At 44.5% G+C, this 20,225-nt stretch overlaps 1 protein-coding gene across 2 annotated transcripts in view; it reads right to left on the bottom strand.

The window, feature by feature from the left end:
- Positions 1-214: 214 nt before the first annotated feature.
- The window catches only part of NARS2 (asparaginyl-tRNA synthetase 2, mitochondrial), a 43,960-nt gene continuing 23,949 nt past the window's right edge, over positions 215-20,225 (bottom strand). For both annotated transcript variants that reach the window (XM_081002211.1, XM_081002212.1), the window contains exons 8-15: positions 11,497-11,629; positions 9,877-9,975; positions 9,024-9,061; positions 4,054-4,120; positions 3,809-3,946; positions 2,799-2,896; positions 2,324-2,350; positions 215-675 (exon numbers count right to left, since the gene is read on the bottom strand). In XM_081002211.1, the coding sequence (XP_080858337.1) occupies positions 531-675; positions 2,324-2,350; positions 2,799-2,896; positions 3,809-3,946; positions 4,054-4,120; positions 9,024-9,061; positions 9,877-9,975; positions 11,497-11,629 (745 nt within the window). In that variant the 3' untranslated portion in view covers positions 215-530. The remainder of the gene's footprint in view (positions 676-2,323; positions 2,351-2,798; positions 2,897-3,808; positions 3,947-4,053; positions 4,121-9,023; positions 9,062-9,876; positions 9,976-11,496; positions 11,630-20,225) is intronic.

Consider the following 20,225-nt stretch of genomic DNA (forward strand, 5'->3'; position numbering starts at 1 on the left):
GAGTAGTATGCCCAAGGCACAGGGGACCACTAATAGTGGTTCGTCTCCCAGCTGCCACTGACCGCAGCCAGCCTAGGAAATGGTCAGGGAAGATGGGAGTCAGAGCCCAACAAATTCTGGAAGGCACCATGTTTGAGGAACGGCTGGCATCTCTCTTGCAACCTTCACAGTGTGTTGCTTCTTATTCCGCCCAAACGCTTCTCGCAGACGAACAGACACTTGGTGAAAGTTTAATTTTGTTCGTTCTAGTTATGGCCAAAGACAAGACAATTCTCTTCCCTCCCCGAAAACAGTCAGTGAGTCCTACAATGCAAAGTGCTCTGCGGATTTAAAAACAATGCAATAATACAAAACTATCCTCAGTTTCAAATGTCTTTGGTGCGAAGTTTACCATAGTATTATCCAATGCTAAAAAAGGGGATGAGGAGAGCGTTGTCTCTGTATTTTTCCAGACAACACTGCAGTTTTGTCATCAGGGCAGCAGGGCACGGATTTGTAAAAACGAGCGACGGCGGCAACTTCGGGAAAGGCTACAAAACGCACGAGTGCGAAAACCGTGGGAAGGGGATGACGTCTTTGATGTTCTCAACGCCCAAGATGCAGCGGAGGTAGCGCTCAAATCCCATTCCAAATCCACCATGAGGGGTTGATCCGAATCGACGCAGGTCTATGTACCTGGAATGCAAGGCGGCAGATCAGTTGCGTTTACCAATACTTGGTTTATTCAGGTGGCCTATATTTAGGTCCCAGGAACTGAGGAAGTTGTCTTATTCGGTGTCAGAGAATTGGTCCGTCTAGCTCAGCACGGTTTGCCCTGACCGGGAGCTGCTCTCCAGGGTTGCCTCCCAGTCATACCTGGAGATGTTAGAAATTGAGCTCATGGTTGTCTACAATGACTGACAGCAGCTGTCTGGGCTTTCAAATAGGGGAGATTCTCAGCCCCGTCTGAAGATGTCAAATGCAGTTACTGACAAAGACAAGCAACCACCTTCCCCCTCTAAAATTGTCCCAAAGGTTTGTTTCTGCCCAACTTCCTTACTTTAAGAAAGATGTAGAATGGTAAAGGTATAGGACCCCTGGACGGTGGAGTCCAGCCAAAGGCGACTATGGGGTTGCAGCGCTCATCTCGCTTTCAGGCTGAGGGAGCCAGCGTTTGTCCACAGGCAGCTTTCCGGGTCATGTGGCCAGCAGGACTAAACCGCTTCTGGTGCAACAGGACACCGTGATGGAAGCCAGAGCGCACAGAAACGCCGTTTACCTTCCTGTCGCAGTGGTACCTATTTATCTACTTGCACTGGTGTGCTTTCGAACTGCAAGGTAGGCAGGAGCTGAGACAAAGCAATGGGAGCTCACCCCGTCGTGGGGATTTGAACCACCGACCTTCTGATCGGCAAGCGCAAGAGGCTCAGTTGTTTAGACCACAGCGCCACCCACTGAGGGAGAATGACAGCTCTGTCACTCACTTTGTCAGGCAGGTCAGAAGAACACAGAAGAACATCATTCAACAGTGGAACAGTCTCCATCGGGAGGTTGTGGACTCTATTTCCTTGGAGGTTTTTAATAAGCAGAGGTTGGATGCTTTAGCTGAGATTCCTACATTTCAGGGGGTTAGACTAGAGGACCCTCAGAGACCCTTCCAATTTTACAGTTCTATGGTCCTATGTCCCAACTGATGCATTTAGCAGGTGTGATGGGCCATTGCAAAACTGTGCTCCACCACAAGACTGAAAAAGGATTTGTTCTCCCCTCCAGCAGTTGGTGGGGACGCGGGTGGCGCTGTGGTCTAAACCACAGAGCCTAGGACTTGCCGATCAGAAGGTCGGTGGTTCGAATCCCCGTGATGGGGTGAGCTTCCGTTGCTCAGTCCCAGCTCCTGCAGTTTGAAAGCACGTCAAAGTGCAAGTAGATAAATAGGCACCGCTCCAGCGGGAAGGTAAACGGCGTTTTCATGCACTGCTCTGGTTCGTAAGAAGCGGCTTAGTCATGCTGGCCACATGACCTGGAAGCTGTCTGCGGACAAACGCTGGCTCCCTCGGCCTTTGGACGAGATGAGCGTGCAACCCCAGAGTCGTCTGCGACTGGACCTAATGGTCAGAGGTACCTTTACCTTTTTACCAGCAGTTGGTGGTTGCAAAGGTTTGGAATCATGGAACTGCAGTATAAGAAGGGACCACAAGGGTCATCCAGCCCACCCCCTGCAATGCAGGAATCACAGCTCAAAAACCTCAGACAGGTGTGCCACCCAAAGGAGGAGGATCGGATCCACCTGGGCAACGCTATGAACACAGCCGTAGACCAACAAACAATACCTGGCTGTCCTTACCATTGGTAGGTGTCTTCAAGCCCCAGCCTGTGGAACCAAGGGGAAAACATCATGAAAGCAACCTACAAATGGCCTTATATTATGGAAAACTGCTTTTGTGAAAATGTGCATCAAAAAGAAACGATAGTGGACACAGGAGATTTTCATAGGTGGGCGTTAAGATGAATAGAAAAGCAAGCACTTAAGACAACAAGGTGATGCACGGCTGTGAATTTCTGTCCCCCTCCCCAGCCCAAACACATTTGTGAGAAAGGGGCTACAACAGTATTTTTTTTTTTTTGCATTTCTGCGTATTGGACAGATTGCACCAACGAGTCTGGCATGTCAAGGAACGCATCCCCTAAGAAGCATCTGTTCTGTCTGAACAAGCGGCCGGCCTCTCCCCTTTAATCGCTGGCGTCCTCAACAGACCCTCCTTGACCAACTGTCCAACAGCTCCCCACAGTAAGCCAGAAGCAGAAATCCTCTCCCTGACCTCTGTAGGCGGGACTGTAGGAAATCAGGTCGGTCTTCCCTCAGGCTGCCTCCGCAAAGTTCCCCGACTGCTGGTACAAGGAGGTCAACTGCCGACACCTTGAAAGGAAAGGGGAATAAAGGAATAAATCTCTCTCTGAATCGCGTATCTAAGATGGCGTTAGCCAGTGCGTATTTTAATGCCGAAACAGGACCATTTTATTGTGCTTTTTAATTATGGGTGTTTAAGTTTTAAAGTCATGCAATCAGGTTTTGGACGCTGTAAATCACTGACAAACCCAGTTTGTCTTTGTGTATGTATGATTATGTATGTACTTATAATTAATCACTTGCATTAGTTAGTCCCTTTATACAAAAAAAGAGTCTCAAAGTGACTTAGCAACAAGATAAAATGCAAAACAGGTGAAATCAATTAAAAGCCAATTAAAGCAAAACAAAACCCAAGGGCAGCGAACAATGTGAATTCCTAAAATGCTCACCCTTCGCATTGAATTGCTGGATAAATCCTGTTCCACCCCACTAAAGCATGACAATGTGCTGCTGTTCGGATGCTGCTGACTGACAGCTCCCATCACCCCTGACCTTTGGCCGTGCTGGCAAAGGCTGATGGGAGTTGGAGTCCAAAAACACTGGCTACCCCTGGCCTAAGTAGTAAGCAGAGATACTAAATCACAGTAATTACACAGCAAACAGAAGCTTTGGGAGTTCTGCGTGGTGCCCTAGGCAATGCTTTCCTTTCCTGGGAGATCATGGGTTGCAGCCAACGTTAGTCCTACTCAGAGTAGACCCACTGGGATTAATGGACATGACCAATTTAGGTACATTTGTTTCAACGGGTCTGTTTCGAGTTGGGCACCCACCACACACAAACATTCCCCCAAGATTAGGGGCATCAGAAAGAAGAGCTGGACTGGACTGCTTCATTCCAGAAACTATATGAAGAAAGCAAGATGCAAAAGGGCAATATCCGGCACTGCCTAGGCCCTAGGCATTTTGACTTGGAACTCTTACCGTATGTTGGGGTCCGTCTTCGTTGTCCCGCATATAGAACGGCTTCAGGTCATAGGGATAGTTGAACACAAATACGGGAATCTCGCCACAGTGTTGGACCAGGTATCGCTCATGCTCAGTCTGAAGATCACGACCCCACTGGGAAAAAAAGTGGAAAACAAAAATATTAATACTCAGGCCTCGGTATTCATTTAGTTTTTCGAAGAAACCCTCCCTCACAAACACACACACACGGCAACACTCACCTCTGGTTTGTAAACGAATTCTTGGTGAGCCCGCTTTAAGACCTCTATCGCTTCCGTGTAGGACATCCTGGAAGGTGGGAGAGAACCTGTTAAGAACTTGGGCTGATTCATTTTTAGGACAGGGGCAGGGAAACTCCTTGCTGCAAGGCTCAGGGCCTCAGTGTGCCTTCCATCAGCTTCAGCTGGTGGCCCAGCTACGCCCCATTGGGACAGAGATAGTCCCTAACTACTGCGGTCTATGCTCTGGTAACTTCAAGGTTAGATTACTGCACTGCATTCTACGTAGGGCTGCTTCGGAAACTTCAGCTGGTGCAGAATTCAGCGGCCAGGTTGCTCAACAGAGCAAGACGGTTTGAGCATACTACACCGATCCTGGTCTGATTGCACTGGCTACCAATTAGTTTCCGGGCCCAATTCAAAGTGCTGGTTTTGACCTATAAAGCCTTAAACGGCTCAGGACCATAATACCTCAAGGACTCTCTCTTTCCATATGAAACCTACCCAGACCCTGAGATCATCTTGAGGCCCTCATTTGTGTGCCACCTCCTTGAGAGGTCTGGAGGGTGGCAACACGAGAACAGGGCCTTCTCTGCAGTGGCTCCCCATCTATAGAATCCTCTCCCGTGTGAAGTTCGCCTGGTGCCTTCATTATACACCTTTAGGCACCAGGCAAAAATGTTCCTTTTTAACCGGGCCTTTGGTTGATCCGACTTACATCCTATGCCCTTTTAAAATGTGTTTTTTTGTGTGTGGTTGGGGGCTATTGGGTTGTTGTTTTTATGTTTATTAGGTATTTTGTGGTTTTATATTTTCATTTTATTCAGTGAACCGCCCCCGAGACCCCTGGGTATAGGGTGGTATATAAATTCAATCAATCAATCAATCAATCAATCAATCAATCAACTTTACTCTTTACCCAGGCCTTTGGCCATTAAATAGTCCATTGCTTGTGAAAATGTGTTTGTGTGGGGGATTGTTATTATGATGATTAAGCACTGTATTATGTTTTTATTGTTATGCTGTGTAAATTATGTTTTTATTGTTGTACACTGCCCTGCAATAATAATAATAAGAAAAAGAAGAAGAAGAAGAAGAAGGGTGGGGCATGCTACTTTCTGTGCTGTTTGAAAGCGAGGCTGCTTAAAAGCCCTTTTGCAAACAGCTCCACACTGCTCTCTGAACCTCTGGTTGCAAAAGTGATTTCAAACAGCTCAGACAGTGCTTGGGCCCACCTGCCAAATTTGGCCCGTCAGGGGTGGCGAGATAAAAGACCTGGCCTGCTGGTGAGAAAAGGTTCCCACACCCCTGTTTCAGAACAGGTGATCCCCTAACATGCTCATTTGGGGAGGGAACACAGATCAGTTACTTTACATGTGGAAGCTCAAAGATTCCACCTCCGGCACCTTTAGTTAAAAGGAGCAAGAAACAGGGAATGGGGGGAAAAACCTCCCTCTCAAAACCCTGAGGAGCTGCTTTCGGTCAAAATAGGGAATGGTGCACGAGCAATAATAATAATTATAATAATAATAATAATATAATTCATTATTTATACCCCGCCCATCTGGCTGAGTTTCCCCAGCCACTCTGGGCGGCTCCCAATCGAGTGTTAAAAACAATACAGCATTAAATATTAAAAACTTCCCTAAACAGGGCTGCCTTCAGATGTCTTTTAAAGATAAGATAGCTGCTTATTTCCTGATGGGAGGGCGTTCCACAGGGCGGGCGCCACCACCGAGAAGGCCCTCTGCCTGGTTCCCTGTAACCTCACTTCTCGCAGAGAGGGAACCGCCAGAAGACCCTTGGTGCCGGACCTCCGTGTCCAGGCTGAACGATGGGGGTGGAGACGCCCCTTCAGGTATACAGGACCAAGGCCGTTTAGGGTCTCGACAAGAAAGGAGTATAGCTCATTGGAAGAGCAGCTGCTTTTCCAGCTTTATTTCATCATCATCATCATCAAGATGATGGAGAAGGCCCCAGCTTCATTTCGCAGTGGCTAAGTGGACTAGGATTTATTGACAGCTAAGAGCAGTGCATGTTAAATTCTGCCGCCCTGGGAAGACTGGAGCATTGCTCTGCGGGAAGCCACAAACAGGCAGTTTGGAAAAGGAAGAAACCCACAGCCAACTGAGCCAAACACGACACACTTAAAATGAAAGCAGCATGGTCTGCGGGCTTGATGTCAGAGCCAGAGCACATTTCGGGCCGGAGGAATGATTACCGTTCATTTCTGCAGTTATCGGCACAGAGAATGCGTCTCTTACAGCTTACGACATAATACACGCAAGGGCTTACGATGAATTCCTGGCAGCTTTTTAATCCATTTATTTTTTTAAAGAAAAATCACTCGGGTGATACAATTTCAACTGGAAAAGTGATGGGAGGGTTGGTGGCACTTAAACAGCCCCCCCCCCCGCCCGGCTGCTATTTCTCTGCTCTAAATCATCCTATTCTGAGGCAGAAACAAAATAAAAAAATTCCTTCCAGTAGCACCATAGAGACCAGCTAAATTTGCTATTGGTATGAGCTTTCGTGTGCATGCACACTTCTTCAGATACAGTGGTACCTCGGGTTAAGAACTTAATTCGTTCTGGAGGTCCGTTCTTAACCTGAAACTGTTCTTAACCTGAAGTACCACTTTAGCTAATGGGGCCTTCCACTGCCACCGCCACACAATTTCTGTTCTCATGCTGAAGCAAAGTTCTTAACCTGAGGTACTATTTCGGGGTTAGCGGAGACTGTAACCTGAAGCATCTGTAACCCGAGGTACCACTGTTCACTGAAACAGAAGTCACCAGACCCTTCTATATAGTGAGAGGATGCGAACCAGTACAGTGGACGCTCGGGTTGCGAACGTGATCCGTGAGGGATGCATGTTTGCAACCTGCGTCTGCGCACATGCGGGTTGTGATTCGGCGCTTCTGCGCACGCGTGATAGCCGAAACCTGGAAGTAACCCATTCCAGTACTTCTGGGTTTCGGCAGTCCGCAACCCGAAAAAACGCAACCTGAAGCAGATGCAACATGAGATATGACTGTAATACCCTATACCAGCAATACAGTATATATAAGGGTTTGGTGACTTCTGTTTCAGTGTATCTGAAGAAGTGTGCATGCGCGCAAAGGCTCATAGCAATAACAAATTTAGTTGGTCTCTAAGGTGCTACTGGAAGGAATTTTTTTATTTTGTTTCAACTACGGCAGACCAACACGGCTACCTACCTGTAACTAGAATTCTGAAGCAGGTTTGTCTTGAGGGATGCTGTTAAATGTTTACCACCTCCAGATGTTCAACTACAACTCCCATCATTCCTGATCACTAGGTCATGCTTGCTGATGGGAGATGGAATACAAGAATATTTGCAGGCTCCCCCCCCCTACACCTGAGATAGGCCCTTTTTAATCCCCGCAAAGGTTTTGCGATGCCCTGACACACAGCTCACTGTGGGGTGAAATGGAACGTATCACTGAAGAATTCCTTCCCCTTCAGGAAAACTTCAATCCTGAATGGATTGAATCTGTCATGGATGCTTTAGCTGAGATTCCTGTATCTCAAGTGGTTGGACCAATTCTACGAAAAAAAGACTAGGGGTGTTGTGCATCCACCCCAGTAACGGCAGGAGGATTAATAATTTTTATTTTATTTATTAAATTTGCAGCTGCTGAAGATCACAGGGTGGTCCACACCATCAACGGGAAAACTCAAAATACGTAATAGAACAAAAGCAAAATAACAAGCCAGCTGCCACAAAAAAACCCAACAACTTTAAAGGCCACAGAATGTTGATTGGCCAAATTGCCTGGTTGAAGAGAAACGCCTAAATATATGCTCCTGGGGGAGAGGCTTCCAAAAATGGGGAGCCACCACAGAAAAGGCCTGTTCCTTATGTTGTTGTCTGCTAGACCTCTCAAGGGGGAAGCTGTGGGTTGTGGGGCTGCATGGGGGGGAAGCTGTGGGTTGTGGGCCCATGCCTCCATGTGTTCAGTGAGCATGAGAAAGGCTGGATACCTACAGGTGAAACTCGGAAAATTAGAATATCGTGGAAAAGTTCGTTTATTTCAGTAATTCAACTTAAAAGGTGAAACTAATATATGAGACAGACTCATGACATGAAAAGCGAGGTACGTCAAGCCTTTATTTGTTATAATTGTGATGATTATGGCGCACAGCTGATGAAAACCCCAAATTAACAATCTCAGAAAATTAGAATATTAATTGAAATCAGCAAAACAAGGATTGGACTTCTCCACGATTGTCAGGGAACTGCCATCAGTTCAGGGGCGAGAGGGGGAAAGGCGGACGGATTACAGGGAGCCCCCAAAGGTCGTGGGAAACAGCACTTCCTCAGCGGAGGAAGCAAGCCACGCCTCTAGTGGGGAGGAGAAGCAGGGCTCGGAGGATGCAAGGCGGTGCCAGGGTACCTTGCCTGGGCAAAGCGGGGAGGAGGGAGGTCCTCCTTTACCCAAGCCTTCCTTGCGCAGTAGGCTTTCGCGCAGAGAGGGGAGGCACAGACTGGGGGTCAAGAGACTACTCTGCTGGGGAAGATTTAAGGACCGCCCACTCTCAGATTCGGCCAGTGAATGAGCAGGACATGGAATAGAGGCGCTCTGCGTTGTAAAGGTTTTTTTTTGCACCAATAAGAAAGCTTTAGAACAGACTAGTGAGGCATCTTGCCTGATTGCTCTCGAGCAACCACCCGATACCCTAACAACGATCTTCTAATTTTTCAAGTTTCACCTGTATGTATGCCTATACAGAGCTCTACCATGTGATGACACCCCCGTCCCAGGACTAGCATAGGAACTCTTAAGCACCCTTAAAAAACTAGTTCCCAGGATTCTTGGGACATGCTACTGCTTGAAATGTACCGTGCAGGAGGGATCCCGCCATTCATTGTGATATAACGGAAAAAAGCTGGGAAACTTCAGCTGTAGCCGACAACAAACAAGAACGCCGATGTATTTTTTGCTTACGTTATGAACCGGTTCTTCAGCATCCGTTCCACCTTTGCCTTCGGGAGAGGAAGAAACAATTCACAATGGCTACCAGAAGAAGAGTTCAGAAACCACCACCAAGTTTACATTTGCGTTTTTCGGAAAGGATTTCAGAACGGAACCGACGATTTGCATATCGAATCTAAGCGGGAGATCGGTTTCCATTTCTGGCCTTACCGAAACCAGAGTCAAGACTACCCGGGTATTTTGTTCCACAGGAAAAGCTGAGTTGTGCTGTTTCAACCAACGCACAAGGCGAGGATGGTGGCTTCATTTTGCATTGGGATGGTCTGCTGGCTGCATGAAGGAGCTAGGCAGAGAACCCATAGTAAAACAATCTGGGCCGGGTCATTACCTGGTCCATCCAATCCAATAATAATAATAATAATAATAATAATAATAATAATAATAATAAAATTATTTAGACCCCGCCCTTCTGGCTGGGCCTCCCCAGCCACTCTGGGTGGCTCCCAACAGAATATTAAAAACACAATCAAACATTAAAAATTTCCCTAAACAGGGCTGCCTGCAGATGTCTTCTAAAAGTCAGATTGTTGTTTGTTTCCTTGACATCGGATGGGAGGGCAGGCGCCACCACCAAGAAGGCCCTCTGCCTGGTTCCCTGTAACCTCACTTCTCGCAGAGAGGGAACCGCCAGAAGGCCCTTGGCGCTGGATCTCAGTGTTCGGGCTGAATGATGGGGGTGGAGACACTCCTTCAGGCACATAGGAAGTCCACAACCAAGACATGAAAGCCATAACAGAACCTAAGAGGTTTGCTTTAGTCACCATGTCTCTCTTTTAAGGTAATAGAAATCTTTTCTCTCCCTTACCTCTTGACCAGGAGCTACGTGTTTATGAAAAAGCTCAACATCGCGAGGGCAATTGGACAGAACTGTGTCGGTCACTTTCTTGAAAAGGTCCTCCATAGCCTAAGGAAAAGTGAGGGAGCCGTAGATGCACAGAGTTACGTGCAAGAATGCAATACTTCTTAAATTTATTCCACGCTTTGGGTGGCTTCAACTCTCCACATACGGACGCAACATTACACCATGGTTCAGGAAAACATGAACATTCCCAGCTGGACTAGTTTGGCAGACTTTTGGTTTTCCTTAACCACAGTTTATCACCTTGCCTGGAGTGAGAAAACTGTTTTAGCGTTAGGTATTTTTAGCTACGTTTTTGTATTCAACTTTTCTGGCTTAAGTGCGATTATTAAAAGAAATATTTGTTTAAAAAATAAGAGAAGGTGGCGAAAGTTGGCCTCTTCTGAACTCCAGCTCACCCAGAGAGTGGAAAAAACTAATTTTGTGCTTCACGCCACCCACTTTTTTCCCCCAAGCAAGAGAAAGTTGTTTCTTCTGCACGCTGTGGGAACTTTAAAACTGTTAGTTCATGGCGAAGAGGTGGGGGCACGAAAGCCAAGACCGTGTTTTCCTTTCCTTGAAAGAGGAAGTGCTCCAATGCGTCACAGAGCTTCTGCCAGAGTAAAACCTACACAGCAGGTCATTTCAACAGTCTTTATACTGCTGTTTGAAGCCACTTTTTTCTCTTTTTTTAAAAAGGAAATTGTGGTGATGATATATTTATTTATACACAGCATTTCCCCCTTAAAGCAATGGTTCCCAATTAGCTAATTACGGAGGAGCCCTTTTTTCTCTCTCCAAAAGCCAAGTCACGGACGCCCTACTTTTGAAAATTTTGGCAACTCTGTTAGTTACTTCTGCAAAGCAATTTTTTGAACAAAACGTGGGGTAGCCCCTAATAAGCAAATGATTTTAGGCATACTAAAAAACAGACCATAAAATTTGTTATTGTTGTTGTTTCCGACTCTTTGTGACCCCATGGACCAGAGCATGCCAGGCACTCCTGTCTTCCACTGCCTCCCGCAGTTTGGTCAAACTCATGCTGGTAGCTTCGAGAACACTGTCCAACCATCTCGTCCTCTGTCGTCTCCTTCTCCTTGTGCCCTCAATCTATATTACTGCCCGGCACAGGGACATCAGGGCAGCTTTAAAAAAAAGTGGCCCATGCTGGCTGCTTTGGGAGAAATAGCGCTGAACTCTTTTCGCGGGAGACACAAAGAATGTAATAAAACACTTAGCAGGACGGAAAAAAACACCGCCTGTTGTACAATTGTCAGTAGGTTTGTGGAAAGTTAGCCGGAAGTGGAAGATCTGATGGTTCGTTCATTCAGATTTCCGGTCAATCCTTTTTAAGGCAGCTGCGGGTCTCTGGGTGTTGCTGAACTACAACTCCCATCATCCTTGACCATTGGCTACACTTGCTGGGGCTGATGGGAGTTGTAGTTCAGCAAAGAGCCAAAGATTCCCCCACGACTGCTGCAAAGGTAGGACAGGCAGCAGGTTTGAAACCACACATAAAATACCAGTTTGTTTTGTTTTGTTTTGAAAGAGCTCCGTTTTCCACGCTCCCTGTAACTCGCTCCATACCTGCATGATATCCTGAAGGCTTTCAGCAAAAGACAGCTCTGCTTCCACCATGTAAAACTCTGCCAAGTGCCTGCGGCTTTGAGAATCGTCAGCCCGGAAAGTCGGACCGAATGTGTACACCTTGGAAAATGCCCTGCAACGAGACGGTGGGAAAGTCACGCCCACAAAACACACAGGCTGTGATCAGCACCTACTGGCCAGAGCCTGTGCCGTCACCAATACGCTTCCCCCCAGAATCCCTGGATCACATTTCCATAAAAACAAGCATTTTCTCTGTTTGGGAGCCCACAACTGAATCGGATGAGGCTGTCTTATATCTCAGTTCTGCCCACATGCCTGATTCACCCAATACTTTCTACTGTTCAAGGATGATACAGGTCAATGAGAAGCAGATTTTTTTGGGGGGGGGGGACATGCAGGGGGCTGGAAGAGATAGGAGAGACTCCACTGGGCAACTGGACATCTGCTCATGTTATGCTGGATCTCACCCAAAGAGAGTCACACGTTCAGAGGGGCCATGCCCCGTTTTGCTGCTTGAGGTAAAATGGGAAGTTCCACCTCTACCTCCAGTGCCAATTTCTGGCGAGATCTTGTGTGTGCTCCCTGCAAGATCTCACACAATTTTGGTGAGATCTTGCCAGAAATTGGGGGGTGGGGGCGCCTCCTTGCGACTTCCGCCACCTAAGGCAGTGGCATCACCTTACCCAATGGCTACGCCGGCCTTCCAAATATTCGAAAATGTATGCGCTCTCGGCCCCAGGTGCCCCAAGCTGCTCATGGGGGTCATTTAGGGGAGCACAATTAGTGGTGGTCCCCCCCCCCCACCATGAAGAAGAAGCATGAATCATTTCAACAAAGAGTTGTGCTGCCCGGTGGGATTTGACTGGGGAAGCCCAGCCAGATGGGTGGGGTATAAATAATAAATTATTATTATTTTATTATTATTGACATCTTTCCGCAGGGCCTGCAAGACAGAGCTGTTCTTTTCTGGCCTTTGATTTAGACTCAGTCTGACCCTTATGTTTCCCTCCCCTTATGGTCTTGATTTAAAAATGAGGCTGCATTTTAAATTGCATTTTAACCTGTATTTTAAATTGGTTTCCTCCCCCCATTATGTTTTTTACTGTGATTTTATTGGTGTTTGCCGCTCTCAGCCCAGCTCTGGCCGGGGAGAGCAGGGTATAAATAAAATTTATTATTACTATTACTTACGACCGCCTCTACTTAGGCCTGATCCAAGTTGCGACCGCGGCAAACCCGGAAGTAAATACTGGGTTTGCTCCGATTTGTGCATGTGCAGCAGCAGCTTCTGCTGTTTGCACATGCGCAGAAGCGCACTGCCGCCGAATGCCCCTGTGCACAACGGCGCTTCTACCAGCAACCCAGATCGACCTGAAGAACTGATTATGTCCGTAAGTGGAGGTTCCACTGTACTGGGCTCAATTCTACGGCATCCCCCAGATTAGAAACCAGGCAGGCCATGTCAGTACTAAGTTTCAGACTCTGGGTTAGAAATGACTTAACATCAGGAAGTCTTGGCACCTTAAACGCTGCTCTAGCATTTTATTCTTCCATGTTCAGATCTACGGTTAAATTCTGTATACAGTGATACCTCAGGTTACATACGCTTCAGGTTACATATGCTTCAGGTTACATACTTCGCTAACCCAGAAATAGTGCTTCAGGTTAAGAACTTTGCTTCAGGTTGAGAACAGAAATCATGCTCCGGCGGCACGGCAGCAGCAGGAGGCCCCATTAGCTAAAGTGGTGCTTCAGATTAAGAACCGTTTCAGGTTAAGTACGGACCTCCGGAACGAATTAAGTACTTAACCCGAGGTACCACTGTACTGCATGTTTGAATTTCTGCAAGCCACCTGCCGACACAAGAAGAGTCTGGTGGATCAGGCCAATGGCCCATCTAATCTTAACGTTTTGACTGAAATTGTTTCAGTCATAAAGAAACAGTCCTGTCCTATGGAGAGGCAGAGTTGAAGTTTTGCTCCAACTTCTGCACAACAGCCTTGCAGAGAGGGACATCAGAGAAGCATGATGGTTGTGCAACACACCAAAGCCCATCTATAGTCCAGCATCCTGTTCTCAGGGCGGCTGATCAGATCCCTCAGTGAGAAACAGGCAAGCAGGATTCGTGCAAAGGACCCCTCTCCCCTCCTATGGTGGTACCTTGGTTCTCAAACGCCTTGGTACTCAAACAACTTGGAACCCAAACAATGCAAAGTGTTTCGCTTTGTAAACTGTTTTCGGAAGCTGAACGTTTTGAGTGTTACGCTTCTGATCTGAGTGCCACACTTCCGATTTGAGTGTTACGCTGAGGTCTGTCTGCTTTTGCTATTTATTTTGCCTTTTTGTGGCTCTTTTTTGTTTGTTTTTGTGACTGTGTGGAAGAACCCAGTCCAGCTCCTGATTCATTGACTGATTGTGTGACTGCAGTACATTGTTTATTGCTTTCATTTTATGGACCAATGGTCTCGTTAAGATAGTAAAATTTGTGTTAAATTGCGTTTGTGTTAAATCGTTTTAGGGGTTGTTTTTAGAAGTCTGCGACGGATTGATCCATTTTGCATTACTTTCTATGGGAAAGCACGCCTTGGTTTTGGAACGGGCTTCTGGAACAGATTAAGTTTGAGAACCAAGGTGCCGCTGTACTTAAAAAACATTCCTGCCTCCACTGTGGTGCCAGAGCACAGCCATTGCAGCTGGCAGCCATCTTTATCCCTCTCCTCTATGGGTTTGTCTAATCTTCCTGAAGGAGAAAATCACGCCTCAAAGATGAGTTCAGCGTTTGTTTGTTTTTTTGTCCTGATGTCAAGACTTCTCTCCCTACCTTCCTCCACAGGCTGGAACGGACGACAAGGAATAAAGAACAGGGGTTGCCAAAACTGCATATGCGTTGCCCGCCAAATCTGTCCCCCAAGCTATCCTGGCACAGATTTCTGAGGTAACCCTGCAATAATCCGCACTGCACAGTTGCAGGATTAGCTCCCAGCCCCTGCCTCACCCCCAGCTGCCAATGCTTTGTAAACACCAATGAAAGATTTCTGGATCTGTGTATTTTGCAGATAAGAAAATGCAGTGAAGATCTGTAGGGTTTGTGTGCGCAAGGCGCAAGGAGCATCTCGTACAAAGCGGTTTTTCAGGGGCAGAAAAACCTCCGCCCGCCCCCCAAACGAGCCTTCCCTCTTATTTCCAATCACCTAAAGCAAGAAAAGGACCCCATTGTTCCCTTTGTCCTCTGCAAACCTGGAATTTACTGCCGGGGAAGAAAGCCGCGTGCCCTGCCGATCTTAATTAAGAAGCAGCAGAGATGTTATTAAGGCAAACTATCTGCGCACAACCAGCCATTTCCACAAGGCTGAGGGACCCCATTGACCTGCAGAGGATTCTGGGGAAATGGTGGAAAGAGCTGGGAACATGGTGCCTAGAAAAGAGTAAAGGGAAAGATGGATAGCTGTCTTTTAGAATGTATTTCTATTAACTGACTGTGATTTTATGTAAACTGTGCTATTTTTACTGTTAGCCGCTCTGAGCCCGGCTTTGGCTGGGGAGGGCGGGATATAAATTAAATTTTAATATTATTATTATTCAGTTAGGGCTGTGTTTTCCCTCCACTACCGGGGGCAGAATGCTTTTGCCTTTTATCTTATTTAACTAATTAGTTATTTGCCCGTATCACCCCTTCCTGGGGGACTTGTAGACAGCAGCCAGCCAGATATCAAAAGCGACCAGTAGCCAAACTGACAGAAAGCTCGTTTTTCTTGGCCCCTAAGCAGGACTCCTTAAAATGTTTGCACAACTTAGAAGGGCATATAATTGTTGTTGTTGTTATCATCATCATAGAATCTTAGAGTTGGAAGGGACCCGAGGGTCATCTAGTCCAACCCCCTGCAATGCTGGAATCTCAGCTAAAGCATCCATGACAGATGGCCATTCCAACCTCTGCTTGGAAACCTCCAAGGAAGGAGAGTCCACCACCTCTTGTGGGAATCTGTTCCACTGCCGAACAGCTCTTACTGTATTCCACTAATTGTTTATTATTATTATTATTATTATTATTATTATTATTATTAATTTTATCTGTACCCTGCCCCTCTGATTGGGTTACCCCTGTCACAATGGGCAGCTTCTAACAGATATAAAAACATAGTAAAACACTGCACATTAATAAGCTCCCCTATACAGGGCTGCCTTCAGATGTCTTCTAAAAGTTGTGTAGTTATTTATCTCCTTGACATTAAGGTCCATGAATAACCATAGTTTAGAGGTCCCGGGCCTTATGGAAGTCAGACTATCCTCCACCAGGGCCAGGGCCTTTTCAGTGATGGCTCCAACCTGGTGGAATGCTCTGTCCCATGAGACTAGGGCCCTGCAGGATTTAACCTCCTTCCGTCGGGCCTGTAAGACAGAGCTATTCCACCTGGCCTTTAAATTGAATTCAGACTGATCTTTTATTTCCCTTCTCTTCCCTCCCCCTACCATTTTATGAAGATCACCCACTCTGAGACCCCACAGCTAATTCTCCCCTGGCCTCCTCGCTGGCCCAAGTAGGACAAATTCAGCCAGCTAGCCCTGGTGACTATCTAATGCTTCTTAGATGGATTTCCCCTAAATTGATTTCTGAACTTTGAATTTTATTGTTATTCATGTTTTTATACTGTATTTTATGCTGCTTTTACAATTAAGTGTTTTAAATTTGTTGTTAGCCGCCCTGAGCCCGGTTTTTGAACCGGGAAGTGTAGGGTTTAAATAAAAAAATATTATTTTTCATTTTTTTCATGAAAAAAAAGACAAAAGCTTAACACTATTACGAACTTGGTAGTAGAAGGAAAGAGTATACAGAACCCTGTGGATATTAGAAAGTGTTTTCAGAAGTACTTTAAACAGTTATACACACAGGAGACTCAGAAAGAAATAGACATTGATCGGTTTTTGAGAACAAATGGATTACAAAAAATCTCTCAAGAGAGTAAATCGATGCTAAATTCTACAATATCTGATCAAGAGGTGGAAGGAGCCATTCAGGATATGAAATTGGGCAAATCTCCAGGGCCAGATGGTTTGACTGCAAAGTATTATAAATCTCTGAAAGAATGGTTAATGCAGCCTTTGAAAGAAGTTTGCAATGAAATATTAGGGGGGGGGGGGAAGGCACCCGAGTCGTGGAAAGAAGCTTATATTACACTTATACCGAAAACAGAAGTGGAAAAGACACAGTTTAAGAACTACCGTCCCATATCCCTACTTAATGTGGATTACAAAATTTTTGCAGAAATTATGGCTAAAAGATTAAAAAATGTATTGGTGAAAGAAATTCATAAGGACCAAGCGGGTTTTCTCCCGGGGAGGCATTTGTCAGACAATACGAGGAATATCATGAATATTTTAGAAAAACTACAAGTCAATATTAATACCAAAGCAGTTCTAATATTTGTGGATGCGGAGAAAGCCTTTGATAATATTTCTTGGAGTTTTATGAAGAAAAATTTACAGGGAATGGGGGTAGGCCAAAGTTTTGAAAACGGTATAGGTGCAATTTATTCGGAACAAAAAGCTAAGTTGATTGTAAATAATGTAGTTACAGAAGAGTTTAAGATTGAGAAAGGAACAAGACAGGGTTGCCCAATCTCCCCACTGCTTTTTATATCGGTCCTGGAGGTATTGCTTAATATGATTAGGAAAGACCAATTGGTTAAAGGTATACAACTCGGAGCTAAACAGTATAAACTGAAAGCTTTTGCTGATGATTTGGTTTTGACACTACAGGAGCCAGAATCCAGTACAAAAAGAGTATTGCAATTAATCCAAGAATTTGGTCAAGTAGCAGGATTTAAATTGAATAAGGTGAAAACTAAGGTGTTAGAGAAAAATCTTACAGAGATTGAGAAAGAGAGGTTTCAGAAGGAGACAGGATTAACATTGGTCAAGAAAGTGAAGTATCTTGGGGTTCACATGACTGCCAAAAATGTGAATTTATTTAAAGATAATTATGAAAAATGTTGGATAGAAGTAAAGAAGGATTTGGAAATATGGTCAAAATTGAAGTTATCATTGTTGGGCCGAATTGCTGCGATAAAGATGAATGTATTGCCTAGGATGTTGTTTTTGTTTCAAACATTGCAGATTTTGGACAAGATGGACTGTTTCAAGAAATGGCAGAGAGATATTTCGAGATTTGTCTGGCAGGGCAAGAAGCCAAGAATAAAATTTAAGATTTTAACTGATGCTAAAGAAAGAGGTGGATTTGCCCTGCCAGACCTTAAACTTTATTATGAATCAGCCGCATTTTGCTGGCTGAAAGATTGGCTGCTTCTTGAAAACACGGACATTTTGGACTTAGAAGGTTTTGACAATGTCTTTGGATGGCATGCATATTTATGGTATGACAAGGTTAAAGCACACAAGGCCTTTAAGAACCATATTGTCAGGAAAGCATTGTTTAATGTCTGGGTGAGATATAAGGATTTGTTGGAAAGTAAAACACCAAGGTGGCTGTCACCAATGGAGGCTAAGGCTCTGAAAAAAACTAATATGGAGACAAATTGGCCAAAATATTGTGAAATTTTAGAACAAGATGGAGATAAACTAAAGCTGCAGAGTTTTGACAAATTACAAACTAAAGTCCGAGACTGGCTTCATTATTATCAAATAAGGGAGGCTTATAATTTAGATAAAAAGATTGGTTTCCAGGAGGAAAAATCAAAATTGGAAACAGAATTGTTAGATCCTAAAACTAAGAATTTATCAAGAATGTATAACTTGCTGTTGAAATGGAATACACAGGATGAAACGGTTAAATCTGTTATGATTAAATGGGCACAAGATTTTGGACATAATATTATGTTTGCTGACTGGGAACAGTTATGGACCACAGGTATGAAATTTACGGCTTGTAATGCCTTAAGAGAAAATATAATGAAAATGATTTACAGGTGGTACTTAACCCCAGTCAAGCTAGCAAAAATCTATCATTCGCCAGATAGTAAATGTTGGAAATGTAAAGAGACGGAGGGTACATTTTTTCACCTTTGGTGGACATGCCCAAGGATTAAGGCTTTCTGGGAAATGATATATAATGAACTGAAAAAGGTATTTAAGTATACCTTTCTGAAGAAACCAGAGGCCTTTCTTCTGGGCATGGTAGGCCAATTGGTGCGAAGGGAGGATAGAACTTTCTTTATGTATGCTACAGCAGCAGCAAGAATACTCATCGGGAAGTACTGGAAGACACAAGAATTGCCCACCCGAGAAGAATGGCAGATGAAAGTGATGGACTATATGGAACTGGCGGAAATGACTGGTAGAATCCGTGACCAGGGAGAAGAGTCGATGGAAGAAGACTGGAAAAAATTCAAAATATATCTTCAAAAGTATTGCAATATAAAAGAATGTTAGAAGGAGGTTGGAAAAAGAATATTACGTCGTTCTGGTAGATAAGATATAATGGACTAAGCAAAAATGAGTTGATGAATTTGATGAAATAGAGGAGGTTTAATTATATTACTTCAATTTTAAAATACGTAAATGAAAATAAGATTAGAGGGATTTGCTGGAAATACGATTTGAACAAGAATACAAAATTGGGAAGTGAGAGGAGGTCAATGGAAATAAGTAAGGGGAAAAGGATATGTAAAGGTTTAACCTGTTTTTGTTTTATTTTTAACTTAATACATTTTTATATTTTTTGTTAAGTTTTTTTTTTTTTAAAATTCTTTCTCATTGTTCTTTTTACTTGTCTATTTTTTGTTCTGTTATGGTCAAAGGTTTCTTTGTACTTTGTATGGTTTTTCTTTTTCTCTGTGATTTTAAATTTGGAATAAATATTATTTAAAAAAAATAAAAATAAAAAATTATTATTATTATTATTAGAGTGCGTACCACAGGGTAGGTGCCACTACCGAGAAGGCCTGGTTCCCTGTAACTTCATTTCATTGGGAGCCGCCCAGAGTGGCTGTGGCAACCCAGTCAGATGGGCCACATATAAACAATAAAATAATTACAATTGTAATTTCTAATTATTAGCACATTACTGAAAGAGCATGTTTGCCCGAACCCACCCAAAAAGTGTGAATCGAGCCATCGTGAGACGGCCGCGTTCTTCAATTCATTATTTGTCAAGTGCCTTTTGGCAAGAAAAGGACACAATGTGGCGATAAAAAATGGCGGCCATTGCCCACTTGAAGACACGGATACCGAGATCCTTAGTGCGTCTTTTTTTCCCCTCAAAGGAAAAGAGAGCGCTGTCGGAGGCAACTGGCCTCACTTCCTTGTAATCTGTTTTAAGACCCCTTTTTTCAGGCCCTTTCTTGAAGGCTGAAAAGCCTGGAATGTCATTTTGGCTCGAAAGAAGAAGAATTTCTCTCCAAGCGGATAAATTTAGCTCGTCTAAATTTAGCATGCATTCGAGAGGCTTAAGATGCCTGGTGTTGTTCTTAAATAATAAAAGAACATGTTCTTGAAGGACAGGGTGTGAAGCAATAACATTGTGTCCTGTACTCAAAGAGCCCTGACTGTTTATTTTGAAGTCCGGTACAAGGGTTGTTTTTTTTTGGTGGTGGTAGTGGAGACAAAACAAAAGCCAAAAAACCCAAGAAACATCTTAAGGACATCACTATAATAATGACCGACGTGAAGATGAGTCCCCTTCATTATACTTGTGTGGGGTGTCTATACTTTATCATTCTCTGGAAAAATAAAAAAAAGTTCTGATTTAATAG

This window comes from Podarcis pityusensis, assembly GCF_964106645.2.
Source record: "Podarcis pityusensis genome assembly, chromosome: 4".
Taxonomy (NCBI): domain Eukaryota; kingdom Metazoa; phylum Chordata; class Lepidosauria; order Squamata; family Lacertidae; genus Podarcis; species Podarcis pityusensis.